The sequence below is a fragment of the Scophthalmus maximus genome, chromosome 2, assembly GCF_022379125.1.
Source record: "Scophthalmus maximus strain ysfricsl-2021 chromosome 2, ASM2237912v1, whole genome shotgun sequence".
Lineage (NCBI taxonomy): Eukaryota > Metazoa > Chordata > Actinopteri > Pleuronectiformes > Scophthalmidae > Scophthalmus > Scophthalmus maximus.
The window spans coordinates 31,401,591-31,422,573 of record NC_061516.1 but is presented as its reverse complement, the minus strand read 5'-3'; the positions used below and the strand labels follow the sequence as shown (position 1 = coordinate 31,422,573).

General features: G+C 41.8%; 1 protein-coding gene across 4 annotated transcripts in view; it reads left to right on the top strand.

Annotated features, from left to right (window-relative positions):
- Positions 1–5,578, top strand: part of kcnc2 (potassium voltage-gated channel, Shaw-related subfamily, member 2) — a 77,698-nt gene extending 72,120 nt beyond the window's left edge. The window contains exons 4-5 of one of the 4 annotated variants that reach the window (XR_004790152.2): positions 1,846–2,970; positions 3,941–5,578. Coding sequence is in view for 3 of the 4 variants with exons in the window: in XM_035625506.2 (XP_035481399.1) it covers positions 1,846–1,991 (146 nt within the window). In the remaining variant the exon portion in view is untranslated. Of the gene's footprint in view, positions 1–1,845 lie in introns of all 4 variants that reach the window. The other 3 variants (XM_035625509.2, XM_035625508.2, XM_035625506.2) reach the window with 3 other exon arrangements.
- The last annotated feature ends 15,405 nt before the right edge of the window (positions 5,579–20,983 follow it).

Genomic DNA, 20,983 nt, shown 5'->3' with positions numbered 1-20,983 from the left:
CCTGCTGTACTCACTCTAGCAAATCAATACTATCATACCATTAGAATGCCAGTCGTAAATTGAAGATTTTGTTCATTTTAAATTCAGGGGGAAAAAAAGAAAAAACCTGCCATAGCATAGAATAACTTGTTGATGGGTATTGAGATAATCTAGCAGGTTCAACTGCTGAACATCTGGTCCAGATTCTGTAGGGAGCACATCATGGTGACGCCTTTCACACCGAGGCACCTCCTCACTATTCTTTTTTTCAGCGTCAGCAGCTTAACAGCTGCTCCAGTCGGCGGTTACAGTTGCCGCCACACTGTCGCTAATGCATAAAACATCAGGTCCTTTCTAGCTGCTGCTACCTGTTGGCATGGAGCAGGGTGGTCCTCGGTCCTGCCTGCTGCGCTGGTTCTGAAACAGCCCTGGTTTAATTTACAGCCTTCCTCCTGGAGAACAACTGAGTGGCGAATACAGAATGTGATGAGGCCACGTCTCCATCAGCTGATTGGCGTGCTCAACTAATGATCTGGCTGCTTTCTCTTGCTTGTTTATTTTGAGGCAGATGTGCCAGCATGCTTCATATGCTACATTTTTAGAAGTTTCAGCTGTTGTAAAATGTGAATCTGTAGAGATTATTAAAACATTAATAATTATGGTCTTTTTAATCATCACCATGCAGTATGTGCATTTTAACTAATTTACTGAGAGAGGAAATACTAATGGTGAGGCATGAGATGAATGACTGGATATTATTTTATTCATTTATATAAATGAAAACAACACAGATTATTTGACTAATAATTTTGCAGAAATAACTCGGACAGACTGTTTAGCTTAGCTGACAAGATTTTCCAGCCAGAGGACCATTGCTATCTGTATTGCAATTTCAATTGGCAACAAAAAATATTTATTATTTCATGAATTCCTAACCACAGCATTCATTAATGTTAGAAACATTGGCACATTAGCTAGCAGAATTACTCAGCTAGCCTTTAGGGTTGTGTGGTTTTTTTGGTCTAATCCTACCTTCATATGGAACTTGTGAGCCCCTGGTTGCAACACAAAGTTGTGCAAACTGTATGTTTGGCATTAAGTCATGAAAACACAGCTGCTAGGCAACGACAACATGGACACCGCAGAGGTTACTGTTTAACAAGCTAACAGGCATGCAACATTGTGTAGGAGATATATAGGCAAGATGACAGAAGGAAACAATGAGGCCACTGCTATTAACATCAACACTACATGAAGAAAAACCCGATAGCGTCCCCCTTTGAAGGGAACATTAATCCAACTAAGCTAGAGACAAATCAAAAATCACATAAACCCAGAAAAAGTCGAAAGTGTAATTTCTACTTGTAATTCAATGCATAGTAAACTTTTTAAAATTGGAATAATTTCTAAGTAATAACACAATATCTTCCATTTGTAAGAGGTCGTATACCCAAGATTGCTTATAACATAGTCTTAAATTGATGTATTGATGGTCCGATGTACATTTTCTAATCAGACAAGGTTTCAAGTTGTAGTTTTCAGTGTTGATGCGTCACAGACCAGCGATTATTTGGTTCTTTGCCTCCACACACGAAGCCAATGAAGTTATTTCTCCCTCCACAGAAGCTCAGAGTAAAATATTAGTCAAGTCCAATTGTCACTGTCGGGAAATGTGCCGTGCATGCACTCACCATACGGTGTGTTACTGTTGCTCTGTCTCACTCCTGTCTCCTGTCTCGGTTCACTCGGCTGGCTTGGACTCGGATCGTTGCCTGCCTGCCTGCCTGCCTGTGTGTGTTCATGTCCTGTTCCTGCACAACCACCACCACCTCCACCGCCACCTCTCTGTTGCCCCCTCATCTGAAGACTTTGAGAAATCGCGGAGCTTAAACAACATTGCGGGCATGACTGGCATGGCTGGTAACACCCTGAGGTTGTCTCCAGTGACCTCGCCCTACGGATCACCCTGTCCACTGCGGCGCTCTCGCTCCCCTATCCCCTCCATCCTGTGAGATGTCAAACCCTTGGACTGAACCCCCCCCGTCCCAAACATACCACCTCCCTTTGATATTATATCTGAACTGTTGTAGATATTGTTGCTAGTGGATAAGAACTTAACCTTGTAGCTAAGACTAATGTTAGTAGCTTGGGCAGCCCGAGCAACTCCTCATTTTCCTCTCGTCCTTGAAGGTACATGTGCTTAGCTAACATCCTTAAGTAACTGGTCACTTAGTTCTTTCGATATTGTCGTACTTTGAGACTTCAGACTTGCAATAAAGAACTCTTGACTGGTGGCTTCCCAAGTAGCAGCCATAACATTTAATGAAGGACATATTAATTATCAGGGATATTAGACGTCGCCATATTTAGAAACCATGAAAAAGACGTGCTTCCAAAAAAAGAAGAAAGAAAGAGAGATGTAACTTCATTTTAACCTCATACAACTGTGACTTTCTTTGTTTTGCTACTGTATTTTTTGGGGATGGACACCTGAGTGTCTTTCAGGACTGTTTCCACTCACACACGCAGTCTGTCACTGTTCACCTGCTCATGGTTTTGCATGGATCATCCTGTAACCATTGTCTGCAAACAGTGTGGCAAAGGGACCCAGAGGAGAAAAAAGGCTACATTACAAAAATACTCCTTGTGAGTGTTTATGTATATATGAGTATTTTTTTATTTAATATTAATGTTGGGGTTTGGGGGATACACTCAACTTGTATTGTGTCTCATTTTGCCAACAGTTTCACCAACAATTCACCAGGAGACTAAAACCCTAGAATGTCAGCTGGGTGTGCGTTAACCCTATCTCCGATTAACCCCCTCTCCTCCTCCATGCTTTTGTTTTTTCTCTGATGGAGTGTCACCAAAGCTGTTGTGTCTCTTGTTGTGTACTCACAGATAACTGCAAAGAGGTTGTCTTTACTGGTTTCACACAAGCAGAGAGCAGCGTTCTATCATAATGGGGAAGGCGCCACCATGGCGGAAAAGGTAAACCTCTGAAAGGGTGTGGGGGTCAGAGTTCAGAGTTCAGAGCCGAACCCTCTCATCCTCTCAGTGATGAATAATGATGTGTGTGTGTGTTTACTTAAAACTGAGGTTATTCATAATCCTAACAGATCCATGTATATGGTTGACATACAGACAAACACGCACTCTTGATGGCACCATCCTCTGTAGCATTGTAATCAGTGCATCATTACCACATTGGATTAGTATGATTACTATAAACAAATGATTCCATCTTCAGGGAGCAAATCATTTCGAATCATTTGCTTACACATCCAGTTGGAAATTAGCGTAATTCACGAGCTTAAAGCAGATTGTTATCTGCTATGCATGTGATCCATAACCTTTTCTGCACCGTTTCACTTCCTGTCGACCATTTCCAAGGGCTTTAGCTGCTCTCAGATCCCCAAACCAAACAAACAGAATTCCCTGAGAGCAGAGTCTGTAAACCTCACATTCAACTGAAGCAGTCTTTATTTTTGTTTTGCTGAAAGCCTGTGTCATTACTATTGATGAGATTTTTTCATTTATTTTCATGGCGGACATAAATTGCTTCTGTGCACCAACAGGTGTGGGAAAGCAGACAGCCACGCAGCCATGTGCCTCACCCATCCCTACAGTATGTCCATACCAGTAGAAAAGGGTTGCTTAGCAACTGGCTCACAGCTAGATTCATCTTACACATAGCTCGGCAAAAAGTCAAACAATTAAAAAGAACATCTCTCGTGAACATATCTCTTTGTCTGTAGGACAAATTATTGAATCACCCCCACAGAGCCGTTTGGATTCTGGACATTCACTTACACAGCACCATAGATTTGTACCGTGTTCTCATCTTTGTGCATATATTTGATTTAGCCAGTGTGTGCATGGCAATGTCTTCTGAAATGATGCTCAGCAGAGACAGATGATGCATTTCTCATATTTAGAGATGTGTTTATATTTTATTTAGACAATTCATATCCTATTTGAATGATGATGGGATAAGACTGTCGTCAGTATGAGGACCCACTGCAGCGGGGCGACCCCTTTGGAGGCATAGGGCCACTGCCGCAGGACAATGTGGACGAGGACGCACGTAAGAGCGTTGACTGACGGCTGCCTGGTTCACGGCTCGGCGAGCAGAAAAGCAGATGAATCCCATGAAGACTTTGATAAAAGCATTTACCTTTTCCTGGTTTTTACTTTTGTTTTCCTACTTTGGAACTCTGGAGAAAAAAGGAAAGCAAAACCAACTGGACACGTCCTTAGTGGGGACTATGTACTGTACAGATAATTCTCCTGTAAATAAAACAGCAGAACAGCACATCTGGGCCACACAGCTCCGTCCACACATCTGTCTTTTGATGGCGAGTCAGGTAACATGGTGGTTGGTTGCTGAGATCCGCCATGAGACTCAATGTCAGTCACTTTTCTTGCTGTGGTTTCCCTCCTCGCAATAAGTGTATTAAGGCGTATCAGTTGAGGCACTTTGTGTTCTAAAAATGGGATTGTATTCATATATGAAATTCTACATAAAGTATATACAGTATAGAGAGACAAACGTGCTAAGTTGAATCAAGAAGTGACATTATGGTCATCTTTGCTTTTGTTTCCCTTGGTAAATTTCCGTAGGTCAATTGGTCTGCTGTGTGTGTGTGTGTGTGTGTGTGTGTGCACAAACAGAGCCCCCCTGTGATGCAGTTGCCGTTATAGAAGCCCCCCCCCCCGCCCCGTGTTTAACATGCAACTTTCCTTTTTATCTTTCCACAAATTATTCTAACCAGAATATTCCTCATAACTCCTGGTGGCTAAACAAAAACTGCATAACTTGATTCTTCCAACCTTTTCCCCCTGGTGGGGGGTGGAGCAAAAGTGTAGCAGAAGTTGCCCAAGTTAAAAGTGGGACTTCTAGAATGGCTACATCTGCACAGTAGCGATCCCATGAAGCCAAACAATCAGACCGGATTTGCAATAAGCACCCAAAAGATGAAGAAAAAGCGCCGATCCACACTGTGATTTCAGCAGAGTGAAAGTGCAGCTCTGAGCTGAGGGAACTGGCAGGTGGCTCAACCTGTGTCATGTTGGTTGCGACCTGCACAGTTGTTGGCTTGCTGTTCAAGTGTCACCCTGTTCCCACAATCCTCCTTGTGTAGTACACATGCTGCTTTCCTCTTTGGATTGACAAAGGGGCTACCTACCGTTCTCTGTGTATTTCAAGGATGACGTTGTCATTTGGGGAGAAAAAAAAGGTGTTTATTTTTTGGAATCCAGAACATGTATTTTGTGTCTTTACTGTTGCTCTTACCTGTAAAAGTCATGGTGGTCTGATGCTGTGCTTCTCCATCGTGTCCTCAAACTGTCCGGCTTTGGATCCCAGTTCATGTTTTGTATGTTTTATTGTGAGGAAAATTGGAGTTTGAAGTCTGTGTATGTGGAGCCTTTTGTTGGCATTCTAAAGTGCATGCTGAAAGAAAAAACATCATGCCAACTTGTAAAAAAAGAAAAAAAAAGAAGAGAAAAGACATACTGTATATCACAGTCAAAACAATGTGTATAAAGTAAAGGTTAATGCTATGTGACAGATTCACATAAACTATTTATCTTTTAACTGACTGTTTCTCTCTTTGCTTCACTCGACCTGTTTTCTTCCTCACTGTGATTTGAGGTTCATTTCTCAGGGTTTACCTTCCAACTGATCATGTTTTAAAGGTATTTGACAAGCTGTTAGCGCGTCTGGTTAACAAATACAAATATGGGATTGTGGTGAACCATCCCCAGCTTCACAAGCATCTTGTCACAATGTTCACAGTAACCGTGCTCACAAACACACTTCGCTAACATAGGTCATGAATTTGGAGGAAAGCTCTAAATGAAGTAAGTGGACTTTGATGTTAATTTTTTTTCGAGTACTATTCTGAATGAACTCAAACACATAACCTGGGAATTTCTCTCCTAGTTTAAAGGGTTTTTGGAACAGAGTGAAAACTGGACCCAGTTTCGCAGAATTCCAAGTGCAGCATTGTGGTTATGGTTAACACTATTTCATTAGACAGAAAAGAGTTTATAATTTCCTAAGACATTTCCTACAAAGAAATATATAAATTGGTTGATTATTTCCATCAGAAACTATTTTGTTAACAAATATAATAAGTCGATTTCACTAGCATACAAACAAATGCATATTTCACCAACTGTTCATGTTGCATCCAGTACTTCATTCAGACAGAAGGTTTATTTGTAAGTTGTCCTTCTCTGCATGTTCACCTGTGTCAGGGTTGAGCAGGAACTGGACCCAAAAGCAGGTGGAGAGAATATTTAATAATTAAACAAAACAAACCTACAAATTTCCAAAGTAAACTGAAAACCAACTCAGAGTGTCCACACCATGTAGCAAAAGGTACTGACAGCAGCAGGTACAAGCTGAGGCAGAGATGAACAACCAAATGTGCTGAATGTCATTTATCAGTAACTGTTGTAGTTGCACTTCATCATTTAGTCTAATGACACAGGTGTCACGCGCAGTGCAGCTGGAAAATATAATTTCCCATTGAGTGTAAAAGGGTAAACAAAGCAGCCGGTGCCTAAAAACAGTGGCTGCGTTTGTCTGGCGTTGATTCCTCCCACAGGTTCCGTCTGAGCTCCTGGTGCTCTCCCACTTCCTGTGCCCTGCTCATTCTCCAACTCACGTTCAGCAATCAGCACCACTCGGTGCGCACTGTATCGCTGAGACATCCCAGCTATCTTTACTCCCATCACCATGGAAACAGCCACAGACCTGCCAAAGAGATGTAAACAACCGAAGCCCCCCCCCCTCTCCCGTCCCTTTTCTCCACCCACCCTCCACCTCGCTGCCCGGGGAGGGGGTGGGATAGATGGTGCCAGCTGCTGAAAATCCAAAATACCAAATTCGTGACATGAATATTGTATCAGAGGCTGGTTTACACTTTTTGGCTCTTGCTTGGTGAAGCACAGGGAAACATATTTCACCCAGACTGAACTAACAGGTGTGTACATATAAATAGATTGATGGACCTTTCAACAAATATTTTATTTAAAAATATATATAGTTCACCTACTTTATGCACTCCACTGTTGTTTTCGTGTAATATTTTGGTTATTGTTTTAGTTTGAAAAGTAGCTTCAGATTTAGTGGTATAGAATTGGGACATGGTTTAATATCCATCCCGGAGCAATCATAAATCATGTCAACCTGATAAGTAAATGACAAAACGACAGAAACACCAACCAATTCAATTATCTTTAGCTCACTGCATGCAATAGTTCACAAACATGACTAGAATATAAAGAAATAAAAAAGAATGGAATTTATAATTTGTTGTTTGTCATTAACTGACACATTTATAACTTGGATACAATATACTACCCTCTGTACTGGAATTCTACCATCATGCATAGATGTCACAAAGAGGGAAAAAATAACAACCAAAAGAAAACGCAGATAATGGAACTGACAGGATCATAGGTCCATTCCTGAGCGGAGACACTTACTGACACAGTGAATGTCCTTCAAGACATTTTAATGAAACACCTGACGTGACGCCTGACATGACACTGGTGATTACACAGTGTAGAAATGAAGCTGCCACACTGCGCTGTGGCATTTCAATCCTGATAAGTGCCACATAATGACGAGGGCAGAGTGAGTCAGGCACGAGTGGGGGGCTCCGTTTACAGGCTTTGTTCCAGGTGCGTACTCAAAACGCCACGGGAACGCTCCAAATTACTCACACGCCGACACGGAGCCCCTTATTGACGCCCTCGGGGGCAGCGTGTAGTGGCGTGCACCAAGCGTACAAGAGCGCTGGACGCCAGTGTCAGCTCTGCAATGAGATCATAAAAACAGTAATAACAATACAAACAAACAATACAGACAACAATAAAGCCGGAATGAAATGAAGATTATACTGGAAAGACACTCCAACTGCCGCAGGAAGTGAGTCCACACAGGAAGCCGGCCCTTCAGCCAGCATGTCCACCACTTCACTGCTGTAAGTACGTGAGTTACTGATGTGTACACCTCCATAGTTTTGAGTTTCCATCCTTTATTTAGCTGCAGGACGAGGGATGGAGGGAGGCACATGTTCTCTTCAGATACATTAAAAAGGTTTCATAATATTTCTTGATATATTCTACATATATTGGTTTCTGAAGCTTTGTATGATTTTGATGGCTTAGGGGTTTAGGGTTCTACAGTTTTAACAGTATTCTGGGCATCAGTGTTCTCAGCATCAGGGGCAGTGGCGTGGAAAAACACATATCATAAATTAATTTCTATGTTTCTTAACATTAGTGGAACTGTGCCACTCTCTTCACAGAGAGAGAACAGTGGTAAAGGCAGATGGATCTGGAGTTGTTGGACTCGTGGAACTCTTTGTAATACTTACTTAAATAATTAATTAATTTGCCCTTCATGTTACCTCCCTGTGTCTCTCCTTAAGTTAGGGGACCTTTATTATCCCATGTGTATTGCTTTAGAAATAGGGTTAGGGTTATTTTAGAAAATGAATACATTTTTTGCATTATTGCAATGCAAATTTGCATTTTATAGTAAAATAGACAATAAAGCCCTTTGCTTACAGTGATGCATACATAAATGTCTCAGTGTGTGGGGTTACATCTGGTTTCCAAAAGAGAAAAAGATGGTGCTCGTCAAAATGCTAAACTCAAGGCTTCAAATTGGCCATTCACAAGCCAATGGGTGACATCCTATTGGTTTGTGGGTGATCATAGTGGGTTGCCACTTGGTTCTTCCCTGGGCCCCATCCCTCCACGAGTTGTGTTCAAATTGGTTCTCTATCCAGGTGATGAATCAGGTGCCAACAGTCCATTTGTATAAATATGACCTGGAAGAATGAATCTCTGAAGACTTTGGTTCTCTCCTTTTTGCATAACCCTGCTGATGAATAAACTAACAAACAGAGAGACAGATAAAAACCTAACCTCCTTGGCGGAGGTAAATATCAGATGCTGAATAGACAACATTGTGGAAAAGCAACTGGGAAGTCTCCTCATCCAGTCTATAGTCGTTAGCTTGTGTTCCTCTTGTTGGTAGCAGCCATGGAGGAAAGAGGCTCCTGCCAGCAACTGCACAAAATGTCCACAACAGAGATATGGGACATGACACAGATATTGACCCCTTTGCCTTCATGAAGAAAGGAAGCTTCAGCATTCGTCCACTCATTGAAAAATCGGTGGATCAATGGTCCTCTCCTCCACTCCTCACATCTCAGTGTCCTGATGGTTGTACCACTAGTGACGCAAAATAGTCCGCAACGGTCCATGTTGCAGATTAAATGAAAGGGTAAATGCGTTTATAAAGCACTTTGTTGACCTTAACCGCGGCTCACATTCACATTCATACAACACATTCAATTTTCTGTCCAAGGACACACAGGGATCGAAGCACCGACCGAGCTACCTCCTGAGCCATTGTCTGATAGAAAGAAAGTGTGTGTGTGTGTGTGCGTGTGTGTGTGTGTGTGCACAGCAGTTGTTTTCACTTCATGTTTTTTTTTTTCCAGGAAGTGTGGATGAAATTCTACAAACATAGATTTGTTTCATAATCTTCACAGAGCCTGCCAGATTCTGACCACAGATGAGGAGCAAACAGACGGAGACAGAATGAGAACATGATGATCAGGTAAAGGTCTGTTCAGTGAAGATGGTTCGTTGGAAGCTCCTCTCACTTTCAGTTTACTAGGAATCAAACCGTGCAGCTGCCAGAGGAAACATTTGATTTCCCTCTCCTGAACATCAGGGGAGCTCATCAGCGGACCGAGCGGGAAAGGATGACTGGACTATTTCAACATCTTCAGGTTCCCACAGCTTCACAGTGCACTGCAACCATGAAGCACCTTTGCATGCTGAGCCACAAAGTCCTGATGATGAGCAGGCAGAGAGGGGGGCATTGAATATTTTACGTCCGACATTTCCATAGATCAGCTGAAGCCTGTTATCCAGCTCATCTGCCTCCGTGTCCTTACACAGGGAGAGATCACACACTGCGTGCACCCGGCGGCGTGCTAATGAGCCCGCCGAGCCAAGGTGAGCCTGCACACCGCTGCATCAGCCCTGCGAGCGGCACACGAATAAGCAAACTTAACGTGGCACAGCGGGTTTCTGAGCACGAGGTTGATGAGCATTTCCCCTGATGTCACAATTAAGCCCATGCACAGCAGCCAGCGAAGCTGTGCGCTCTCTGCAGCTTTGTCACGTTTGATCTTTTAATAATGTTCCGAGAAGGCTGGAAGGTCTCAGATTTGAATGTGGAAATCCGAGCCAAAAGGCATTTGAGCTCCCTTCATATTTTGACAGGGCATTTCTGAGCATGTTAACCCGCTCTCTGTAATCTGGCTTCCAGGTCACAACTGTGATTAAAACAACCACATACCAATTTCCGTGACCCCCCTCCCCTCTTAATCCAATGACTGTTGCTTTTCCAGCACGTTATGAAGCCTATGTGGAACCACTCATGACTAACTCACGTGATATGATGAGGGGTTTTTAAGTGGTAGTCGGGTAAGTCAGGTAAGTTGGGACCCACTAAGGCTGATGTTTATCAGCGCTGATCTCCAGATTTCAGCAGGGAATCGAGTCATTTTGATTAAATTGGGTTGGATTTGATAACATTTGATTCTTTAGATCCAGTTACATCCGAAAAATATAATTGCCATAGTTTGCTTCTCAGATTTTATCCTCGGGGTTGAAATGTCTTCCACATCCAATATATTAGAATGAATATAAAATATGTACATTAAAAACTAAAGTGTAAACACAATTCCCAGTTATTAAACAGTGGATCAAGGATCTATTTCTGTGTGTGGCAAATGCTAAACAACTAAAACATGACACGTGATGATAGAAGATATATTGAAGAATTGAATTATATCCCATAGAACTGGAGCAGCCGATTTTTTCATATAAAACATTCACTGTAATGATCTCTGAGAACAGAACCTGACAGTCCACGTTGTGTGTTGACAGGATGTCAGCCTGACATCTGCAGTGTTAGATCCGCAGGAGCAGAGAGCAACACCAGTTAGCGTCAGCTCACAAATGGAGTCTGCCAATGACATCTGTTTTATTAACAGTTAGTAATAACATTGATTAGTATCCTTCATATATTATTTGTCCAATTCTTTTTTCTTTGAAAAGTTGAGTAAGTGTTTGTTTTGGGGGTTTTCCTGCTGCAGTGACCCATAATTCTTACAATAATATTTTTTTTTTCTTTGCCACTTTTGACCATCATTGCTTTTGAAGTCTTAATGACTGCATAAATATTAAGATGCAGAGATGCTGCTGTTTTGGCTTTTCTTCATATGTTGATCTGCATTTACTTTTAAAAGCCATCAAAAGCAACAAACTTTTATGTAAGCTCTAAAATTAAATCTCTGTAACAGTCTCTGTGTGAACAGTGTTGTAGTGCAGTTTAAGTAAACCCCTAAAGTAGCCACACATCCCCGTAATGGATTTGGACTAAAACATTGAACACTCTCACGCTCTTGTTGTTTATTTCTTTGCTATGGTGCATTCAGGCGCCAAATTACGGCGAGAACACTGGAGGTGTTTGATAGCATCTATCCTCAGTTTGTCGCAGCTCAGTCACTGACTCTCAGCTGGCGTATAAGTAACAGAAAACATTTCAAATCAACCGCACTTGAAATAAATGAAAAGGTAAATAACTCGAGCAGCCTCATCTTAGATGAATAAAATGGCTGCTCCAGTCTTCATCTGTATGCAGAGAGCAGAGGGGCTGAGACACAGCTATACACTCAACGGCTGCCTACATGAAAATCAAAAGTCAATAAAAAGAATTGAGGCAATTTTCGGCTGTGCATGAAACACTAAATGGATTGAATTATTTTTAAATTACCATACTAGTTCCGTGCAATGTCTGCCGTGCCATTTCTGACACGAAGCGTTTATGGAGACTGTTAAGTGGCAATTGAGCTGTCAGCCGTCACAAGGGCTCCTGTGCTGGACCACACGTGAACGTGACTCTGACCTGCGATCGCAAACTCCACAACTGTAATTGTGATGACACAAAGTGTGATGAGATGTCGTTGAAATCAGTAGCATGATGGCTGTGTTCACTGACTCCACGGGCTCCGACATAATAAATGAACCCCGTGTGTCGTTTGAGTTTGACTCGAGTGAGTGGATTTGTGTTGGCTGACATAACCCTCAACACAGCAGGTAGGACGAAGGAACAGAGTCTGGGCAGAGTCAGTGTTTGGGATTCAGAGGTTATTGTTTCAGAGCTAATTCCCACTACTGGAACTTATGAAGCTGTAACCTGGGATTTGTCCTTGTAAGACTCATCGTAGGAATATTGAGATGAATAAAATACACACCAAATGAAAAGCATTAGATCGGCTATGCATACCCTGTGCACGCTGTACATGCCCCAATCTTTTTTATATTGTGATAATGCCATTTCATACTGACATCAAGATTACATAATTGATCTCTATTAATCTTTGGGGTGTGGCTATAGGCCTATAGGATGCAGAAATACCTCAAATTTGAATTATGCTTGGTGTCCTTTTCAGATGTCTGTGTGACTTCTTCATGAAGTCACTTATCATATGATATCATGTGATGAGGAATTATTTTCTGATCAATATAAGCTTCAGGTTGTCTATCATCTATGAAGATATGTTGAGAAATGTGTTTTTCAGAAAAACATTTTTATTAACCATTGACTTCGACTAACCGGATCAAATGTTAATCATCTGGTGTTACCCTCCAAATGAATATTCTCACCCACACACACACACACACACACACACACACACACACACACACACACTGCATCCCAGAGTTCCTCAGGCAAATCATTCCAAAGTCAACAGGCTCTGACTCCAGAGCCGTACGTTTGAGTCTAGATCTAGGAACCGAATGAGCAGAACGGGTGCACCTGGGGTCAGAGGTCAGATTTGTCACATGATGGTAAATTACCAGTGCTAACCGAGCGTTTGAGCTCTGTTTCGTCGAAAAGTGCATATCACATGATCACTCATGTACAATGGGCATGCCGGGAAACAGATTGTCTCCTCTGCAGTTGGATGCTTAGTTACAGAAAATACTAACAACAAACTGAAGTGGTAAAGAGTGAGAGCAGGGATTTCTTGTCTTGAACCGACGTTGGGGTGTAACTGTTAATGACAGTAAGTGTTACCAATGTTCAGTTTCTACCAATTTAGAATAAAACTGAGTATACAAACTGAGACGGGGCCTGCAGCGCTTCTAAAAGTCTCAATTTTTAGGCAACTAGACCATTTTAGACAACTCCGGAGTGGTGTAGATGCCAGACATAATCGTAGCAAAAGTAATGTTTTAAGACGAAGCCATTGTTCCTGTCGTAAAACAAAATGAGTAAAATACCCACTAGTCCGGGTCTGTCCGCTAGACCGGGTCCACTGCGAAGGCCGAACAAAACAGACACTCTGGTCTACTGAGGATTTACTATTTGCATCACCAACTCGTTCTCACCATTGCATTGTTTGCTACTTTGAGCTGCTGCGTTTACTCCGCTGCCGCATCGCCAGCTCAATAGCTTAGTCACAGGTGAGCAATGTGTCCTGGGATGGGTTGGCCAGAGGAGGATCCACCTGTGGGATTCCTTGTTGCTCGAGGACGGTAGGACGCATTTGTCCGCTGTGTTTGAAGGAACCTTCGTCGGGTCGCGCCACTGTGACACAATCATTCTTCAAATGCAGTCTCGGTACTAGTTCCAGTAGCTCACTGTTTTTTAAATGTGGAAGCCTTGTCTCAGACTGTCGCTCGCGGCTCCACTAACTGAAAAAGGCTGGTGAGCAATTAACCCAAATTAAAGTTTCACAACATCCCTTCAGCAAGCTGTAGTAGACATGACAGGTGGCACATTCATGCTGCCCCACACGTTCTGCTCTGATCATGGAATAAAAACCCCTTTTTAACAATTTGAACTGTAAAAACAAATTCTAGCCTCGGCTCAGCAACATCCATTAGTCGTCTCATGTCTGGGAAATAAAGAGCAAAGGTAATGGATTGTGCAATATAGAATGAAAGGTGTGAGAGCTGTAATTCACAGGATGCTTTTTTACGGCTCTTAATGATCTGCTGGATTATTGCCAGAAGGCGTCTCGGAGATAAATTCTAATGTAGTCAATAGTGGTTGGGGCCATATGCTGGGTTAAAAAAACAGCACTAATTACAGCAGACAAGCACCCACGCCCCCGGAGGAGTGAATAATTCAGATGGCTGTGTAGCCAAACAGCCCTTAACTAACTAGAAGCCTGTTCATGTGCCTGAGTTACATGTGCCTTATTTTTTTTAAATAATTGTCTCACTTAACTGTTTTTCCCATTAGATCTACACTGTTGACTGAAATTTCACATTAACACTCACTTTCACTGAACATCTGGTTGTGCTGGAGCTACAAGAACCAACGTCATCATGTATGTGTGAATGTAGAATGCACATGTTTTCCCCATTGGCTGCTCATATAGGTATAACACAGCTGACAAACAGAATGAGATGCAAAAAAACGGAGAGGCTGAGTCACTGTGGCCCTTTGCACCAACAAGGCAACTCTATTTCCATCCACAAACAAAGCACATTCATGCCTGCAGCTCCTGAAATCAGGGAAACAGAAACACAGGAGACACAAATTAAGTCAGTGCATGAGTAATACAAATGAAAGGAGATGAATGCACACAAATACAAACAAAGAGTAAACAATAATCCTGTCCCCTCTTCATAGCCAGACGTGGAAGTGGGTGTGTGCGTCTGCATGACCGCGAGGGGGGGTTGGGTTATTGATCTTCAGGCGCCAGGAAACCCTGTTCTCCCATTTCCCCTGCAATGAAACGTAATCTCCCTGAGAGTGGCAACTTTACCTCACAGAAAGACTTCAGATAATCTGTGCCTTTTCCAGTTTGGGGGGTGTGTGTGTGTGTGTGTGTGTGTGTGTGTGTGTGTGTGTGTGTGTGTGTGTAGATGGTGACAATTTGCAAAAATGGCAAGAGAAGCAAAGTTTCAGTGAAGAGACACTGAAAAGCAACTGCAATTTTTTTATTGTTTAATGTAATGTTTATTAGAGCCCGAGCTCTACTGACAAAGTCAGAGCGAGGACATATTGTAATCGAGTGAATTATTATTATTATTCCAACAAATGAATCGTTAATTTGAGGCACTTAACGTGCTCCGACGTGCCCAAAACTTTCGGAACTGGTGAAAAATTTGTACAAAGTAGTACAAGTAGTACTGGAAGACGCCCTATGGATGGAAAGTAATGGAAATAACTGTTGGTCTCAGCTCTGACATCGACAACATTGAACACAATGGTTTTTAAATTATAAAGTTCAAGTGTAATACCAAAATAATTCTTGGAATGCAAATTTTGAAAGTATTAAATATTTCTAAATAAATGCAGCCATTCAGGAACTTTGCCTAGATTAAATCTGAACAAAATCTAAATGATGGTTTGAATTGGAAATTTTTAGATCAAACTAAAAGTAAAAGAGTGTGAATCTAAGCAAGCACACCAAATTGAACTTGGCACTTTGAGATGATATTTTCTATGGATAGTCTGTGCCTGTAAGGTATTGAGGTATAATACTCATCCCGAGTCAGAGTTAGACTTTATATACGTAAGATTTTCATTTTCGAACACTTTCAAGCTCCTCTCTAACTTATTAGTCCAACTAGCATTTGCTCTCCCTGTTAGCTGCCGTCTGAGCAAACAGAAGCAGAGGAAGGAGACGGAGAAAAGGTCTGAGGAGTGACCACACCCGTCAGGTCAATGAACACTCGCACCCCACTTATGGAAAAGGACAGAGGAGCGCAGAAGCAATCACTGGGAGATTTAACAGAATTGGATCTATTGTTGCCGGGGTGAGGGACACACGACCGGCTTCTCACCTGATGTGATGTTCACACAACTATCGTATTCCTCTGTTTTTGACTTCAGGAGTTGGATTTTTCTGTTTCCCTGGTAATGACCAATGAATTCACCGACACACAGAAGCAGGCTCTCTGCGTTCTTTATTTCCGTCTTAAGCACAAAGCAGAGCTGGCGTCATTAGAAACTTTTGAGAACTGGAGCTGCAAGGCTACGAGGAGCTTTGCATCACTGCTGTTGCTATGCAACACAAACTTCAGCAACAAGTTGCAACAAGCAACATTCAATCGGTGCTTCGCCAGCTGATGAGCGGAGAGGCGGATGATGTTGTTGAGAAGTAAAGTTGTGGGTTTAAAGGTGCAGTTCGTGTCTTGTTTTTATGGGGAGTACGTCCATCAGTTTCATTCTCCTCCATCCTCTTTGCTTTCAACATGGAAATTAACGCAGCAGAGAAACGAGTGCTTGTAGGCGTGTTGTTGCCCAAGAGTAACCACTCCGTGCTTTTATCAACCTCCAGCCGCACCCGTAATTTCCATCAGCAGCAACATTTCACTCGCCATCCATGGCTTTGGACTTCTGTCAGAGGGACGCTTCATCAGGTTTAGTTTCATAAGCAGGGCGAGGCACATTGGCTGATGGCACTCCACAGCTCCTATGTGCCTCTGCTGACAAGACAGTTCAAAAAGATATGATTAATATCATTAAAAAAACTTATGAAATGGATAAACTCATAGTTTCCATCAGGTAGATGAGTAGCAGCAGTCTTTTATGAATGTTTTTTCTTTATTTCTGCCTTGATCTGAGAAAATATGATTTTACAACCTGGACTTATTTTTTTACATAGTTTTGGACAATTATTCTCAGATAACATGTATTCACACTAACTTCATTGTAAGAGTCAGGGTGTACTCTTATTCCACAGCCGCCATATTTTACGGAAACATCCTTTTGATTTTAATAGAACACTTTACACTGTCTTTGTCAGTTTTGGAATAAATGTGAGCAAGTAGAAGAGGATATATCTCTATCTCTGAATCAGGCTCCATAGTTTAGTATAGTTTGGCTCTGGTCCAGTTATCCGGCGATGTCTCCGTTCCTCAGACCTGAATGGTTTTGGATTAATGTTGATAAACCAGACGTGTGTGTCTAGAGATTCAAATCACTTGTGCCTTTTTTTCCAATATTCCAAAAACATTTCAATAGTAACCAGGTACTATGAGTGTCACATACAAAAATATGCGTGACCATGCAAAATAGACATTATGGTTTAGTTGCTTTTAATGTTGATTAACAATATTCCTCAATTATACAGATGACAAATATAATTAGGAGGACATTAAGTTTGTCTAAACATTAACTGTAGAAAATGATTTCTGGTTGATTTACATGAAGCACTGCTGTTACTAATATCGCATGGAGAAAATCCTGATTTCTGCTCAGGGCCTTTCCAGCCATTTGTCAGGGTTGAGCAGGAACTGGACCCAAATGCAGAGGGCGGAGAGAATATTTAATGATAAAACAAAACAAACTTAGCATTTTCCAAAGTAAAACGAAAACCAACTCAGAGTGTCCACAACATGTAGCAAAAGGTAGTCGGTACTGACACACTGGAGCCAGGGGGAAATCACAGGAACAGACCGGGAGAATAACAGACGAACCAACCAGGACCAAGGGAAGAACAGAGACTAAATAGACACAAGGTGGGCGGGGCCTATTGACCACAGGTGAGACACATTAGGAACAGGTGCAGACAATCACAGGGGCAGGAGACACAGGAAAAACAAAGACACCAGAAACAAGACACGGGACAGGAAGTGAGCAACACAAGGAAAAGGACTTCAGAATAAAACAGGAAACAACAACAAGGGATCAAGAAACTAAGGGGAATAATAAAATAAACAAACTAAAGAGTCCACTGTAACTTAATGTCCAATCAGCCACTGCTAATGTTAAACGTGTGAAGCTGTCACCCATTCGCATCTTTCAAGTCTCCGTCAACCGGCAGCGGGACACGCATGAATCCCTTGAGTCCTTGTGTTAGCGCTCATCTGCGCTAACTGCCATGTGTGTCAATGACAGTTAGCCTGAAGGACAGAGAAGGGCGTGATATCTGAAGGTAACTGTATTCAGTGTTGGTCTCTACAGGGACTGCACACGCACATGTTCATAGGTTAGGTCTTTGTCGTGAGCCGCCCAGTTAAACAGGTCCTGTACAGGCTATTGATCGAAAATGACCATGGAAATAGGTCAAATGAATATTGGAGAGCCAATCGGTCGGGCACTTTATCTGCATGTGTAATGTTTGTGTTACCCTTCACCTAGAGCAGAGCCATGGGAACAGCTGAGGGCTCACCCCCACTCAGCCTCACGAAGCTGCTCCTCAGCCACGCAGCTTCTGTGTCACAAGGATAATGTTTTACAAATGACAAATTTCATTTCCATTCTTCAGAGAGGGTTTCATCCCTTGTTTTATCGTCTGAATTAAGACCAGCTTTCCCTCCAACGGACAGTTCAGCCGAGGTAATTACTTCCATTAGCCCCGTTTCACCTGCTCCGATAGTCAAGATTCATTAAATTTATCAGATTATTAATCCACATATAATTAAGCAGCAGGGACCTCCAGGGTCCTGCTTAACAAATAGAATGTCATCGGTCACGTTATAAGCGGGTGACATTCATTGAGCACGACTCCATATTGTGACTTCCTCCAGAGAGCAGTCGGACAGGGTCGCCTCCCTCACACAAGCAAATTAGTCTCAAGTCAGAGGAAAGTTTCTCTGGTGTAACCAAAGTTAATTAAAATATCTCCCAAGTTTGGTTGTAATTAGGAAAGAAAACTGCACAGGTCCACTGTTCGTCTTGAGTGCAACTTTTTTTTATGTACTGCACTTGACATAAAAACCAAATGGGCAGGAGTGTTAGTGACACGACCCACTGAACCAGGCTGCATTCAAGTTTCAAGGAACACACATTTTCTGCAATCATGATTAAGTAAATAATAAATTTCATAGGTCACCACAAAACAAACGTCCATCAGAGATAACAAGCTTAAAAACCGGATTGATGGATTTCCATGAACTGTTGTATAGTGCAGATACTGATGATCCCAACAGGGCAACCTTTTCGTTCATGACAGGATATTCACCTCAAACGAATGACTCTGAATCTGATTACCAGCGTCAGGGTTTCCCCAGGAAGTTGGTTGAAGCTGGTCAAAACCAACTTGATACAGACCCTGAGGGGATTTCTTTTTTTCTCCAGCTTATGATTTTCCGACCTGCAGTTCTTACACATCGGCACCTGATTGGGACTGATCCAGCTGTTCGTCTCCACCGTCTCTATCAATCCTACTATAGCCATGATTTGTGGCCAGCACAGGTTCCAGCTTTACAGAACTGGCCAGGTCTCATCTTACTGATCGGGTGATGGATTTTTCTGAATATACACTTCATGCATCTTAAACTGCTCTGCAGGAGGTGCATAGTGTAATGCCATTTTTACAGTAGCACTTTTATTCATAGCACCTTACAGCAGATGTATGAGGTGAGAATTCAACAGTTTTTTTAAATTCAGTTTTCTTATAACATTTCCAGAGGATCTTTTAGACTTGACAATATTTAAAGTTATTATAATTGTAATGTTTTTATTTTTTTTTTCTTTGCATTATATTTTATGCAGAGCCTGACCAATATGGATTTTTTGAAGATGTTAGGGGGTAAATATCGGCATTGGCCAATACCATCACCCTTATGACAGAAAATGTAATTGGGGCTTGATATTTTATAGTTAACTATATATCAAAAGTATAAAAATAAAACACAAATACAATCAAATAAATAACTTTAAGTGAGAAAATAGACAAGAAAATAATAAGCAGAATATGTGAAAATCAATGCACATCTTTTCTGCATTGTTTGTTCTGTAAAATATATTTTTTCATATCAGAGGATATTAGTTCATATGGCATACATATCAACTTAAATGCTGATACAAAAATGTCTGGCCTATAGGTCTGGCTCTAATTTTTGTGTAGAATAGTTAAATTCTATCATTTTCTTTGTGAAGTAGGTACTGTTACTGTAAGAGAGTGCACATACACACACACACACTTTCACATTTACGTCAGTTAATCTGTCAAATTGAGGAATCTAGTGGAGGCCACACTCGCTGTGGAGTCATATGGATTTTGTGTCTTGTGACTAATGTGGGATAAAAGTTTTGTGGAACTACATGTGACTACCAGCTAGTAAACGCCTCTGATGGAAACTGAACCGCGGAGCGTCCCACCATCAGTCCCTCACTCTGTGTATTCAGCCAATAGCCGATAGGTCTATCACCTGCGCTCTCCACATCTCACAGTTGATAGCTGGTGGTAATCCGTTAATGTTTTTACTGGTGGTGGTTTTCGGCTTCAAAGCTCTTACTGGATTTGTCACAGGGATTTCTGTGAAGAGGTAGAAGTGTCTGCTCTATTCCTACACACCATGAAGGATGATTTCCACCAACACACTTTACAATGTCCTTGAGATCTTAACCTGTATATATGGTATTTTTCATCATTTGGCTGTTATATGGTTAACAGCCATAATAACATTGCTACAGTCCAGCTATAAAGCTCTTTTCAAGGAGCAGAAAATATGCGGTACATACCATATACTGTATCAAACCATACGCTCATTCAAAAGCAGGGTAAGAAAGATTGTAATGAATATTTAAAGTGAAAACTGTGTGATAAATAACACAATCATCATCCTCTGAAGAAAAAATGGAATCTGAATGAAATGGTAAGAGATGTAACGCACCCTTGCTCAATTCAACACACTCAGGGCATGTGTTTATGTATTCTGATATGACCAGCAGAAGGTTAATTCACCTGTCTAGCATCGTGATAAAAAGTAGGTTAACCAGTGCAGGCGAGGAAGGTAAAATCTTAAGCTCTGTGCTGTATTAAAAATTGAGTAGAGGGTAATGGAGGACATATTATTAGTTCAGTAGATCCAACAGTTTGTCCAGATTCCCGCCCTGTTCGTGGCTGCAGGGCCTCTGCCGGCTCCAAGTGCCATGAAGTGATTGGTTGTGTTATCAGTGGAAGTGGATCGCAGCCCA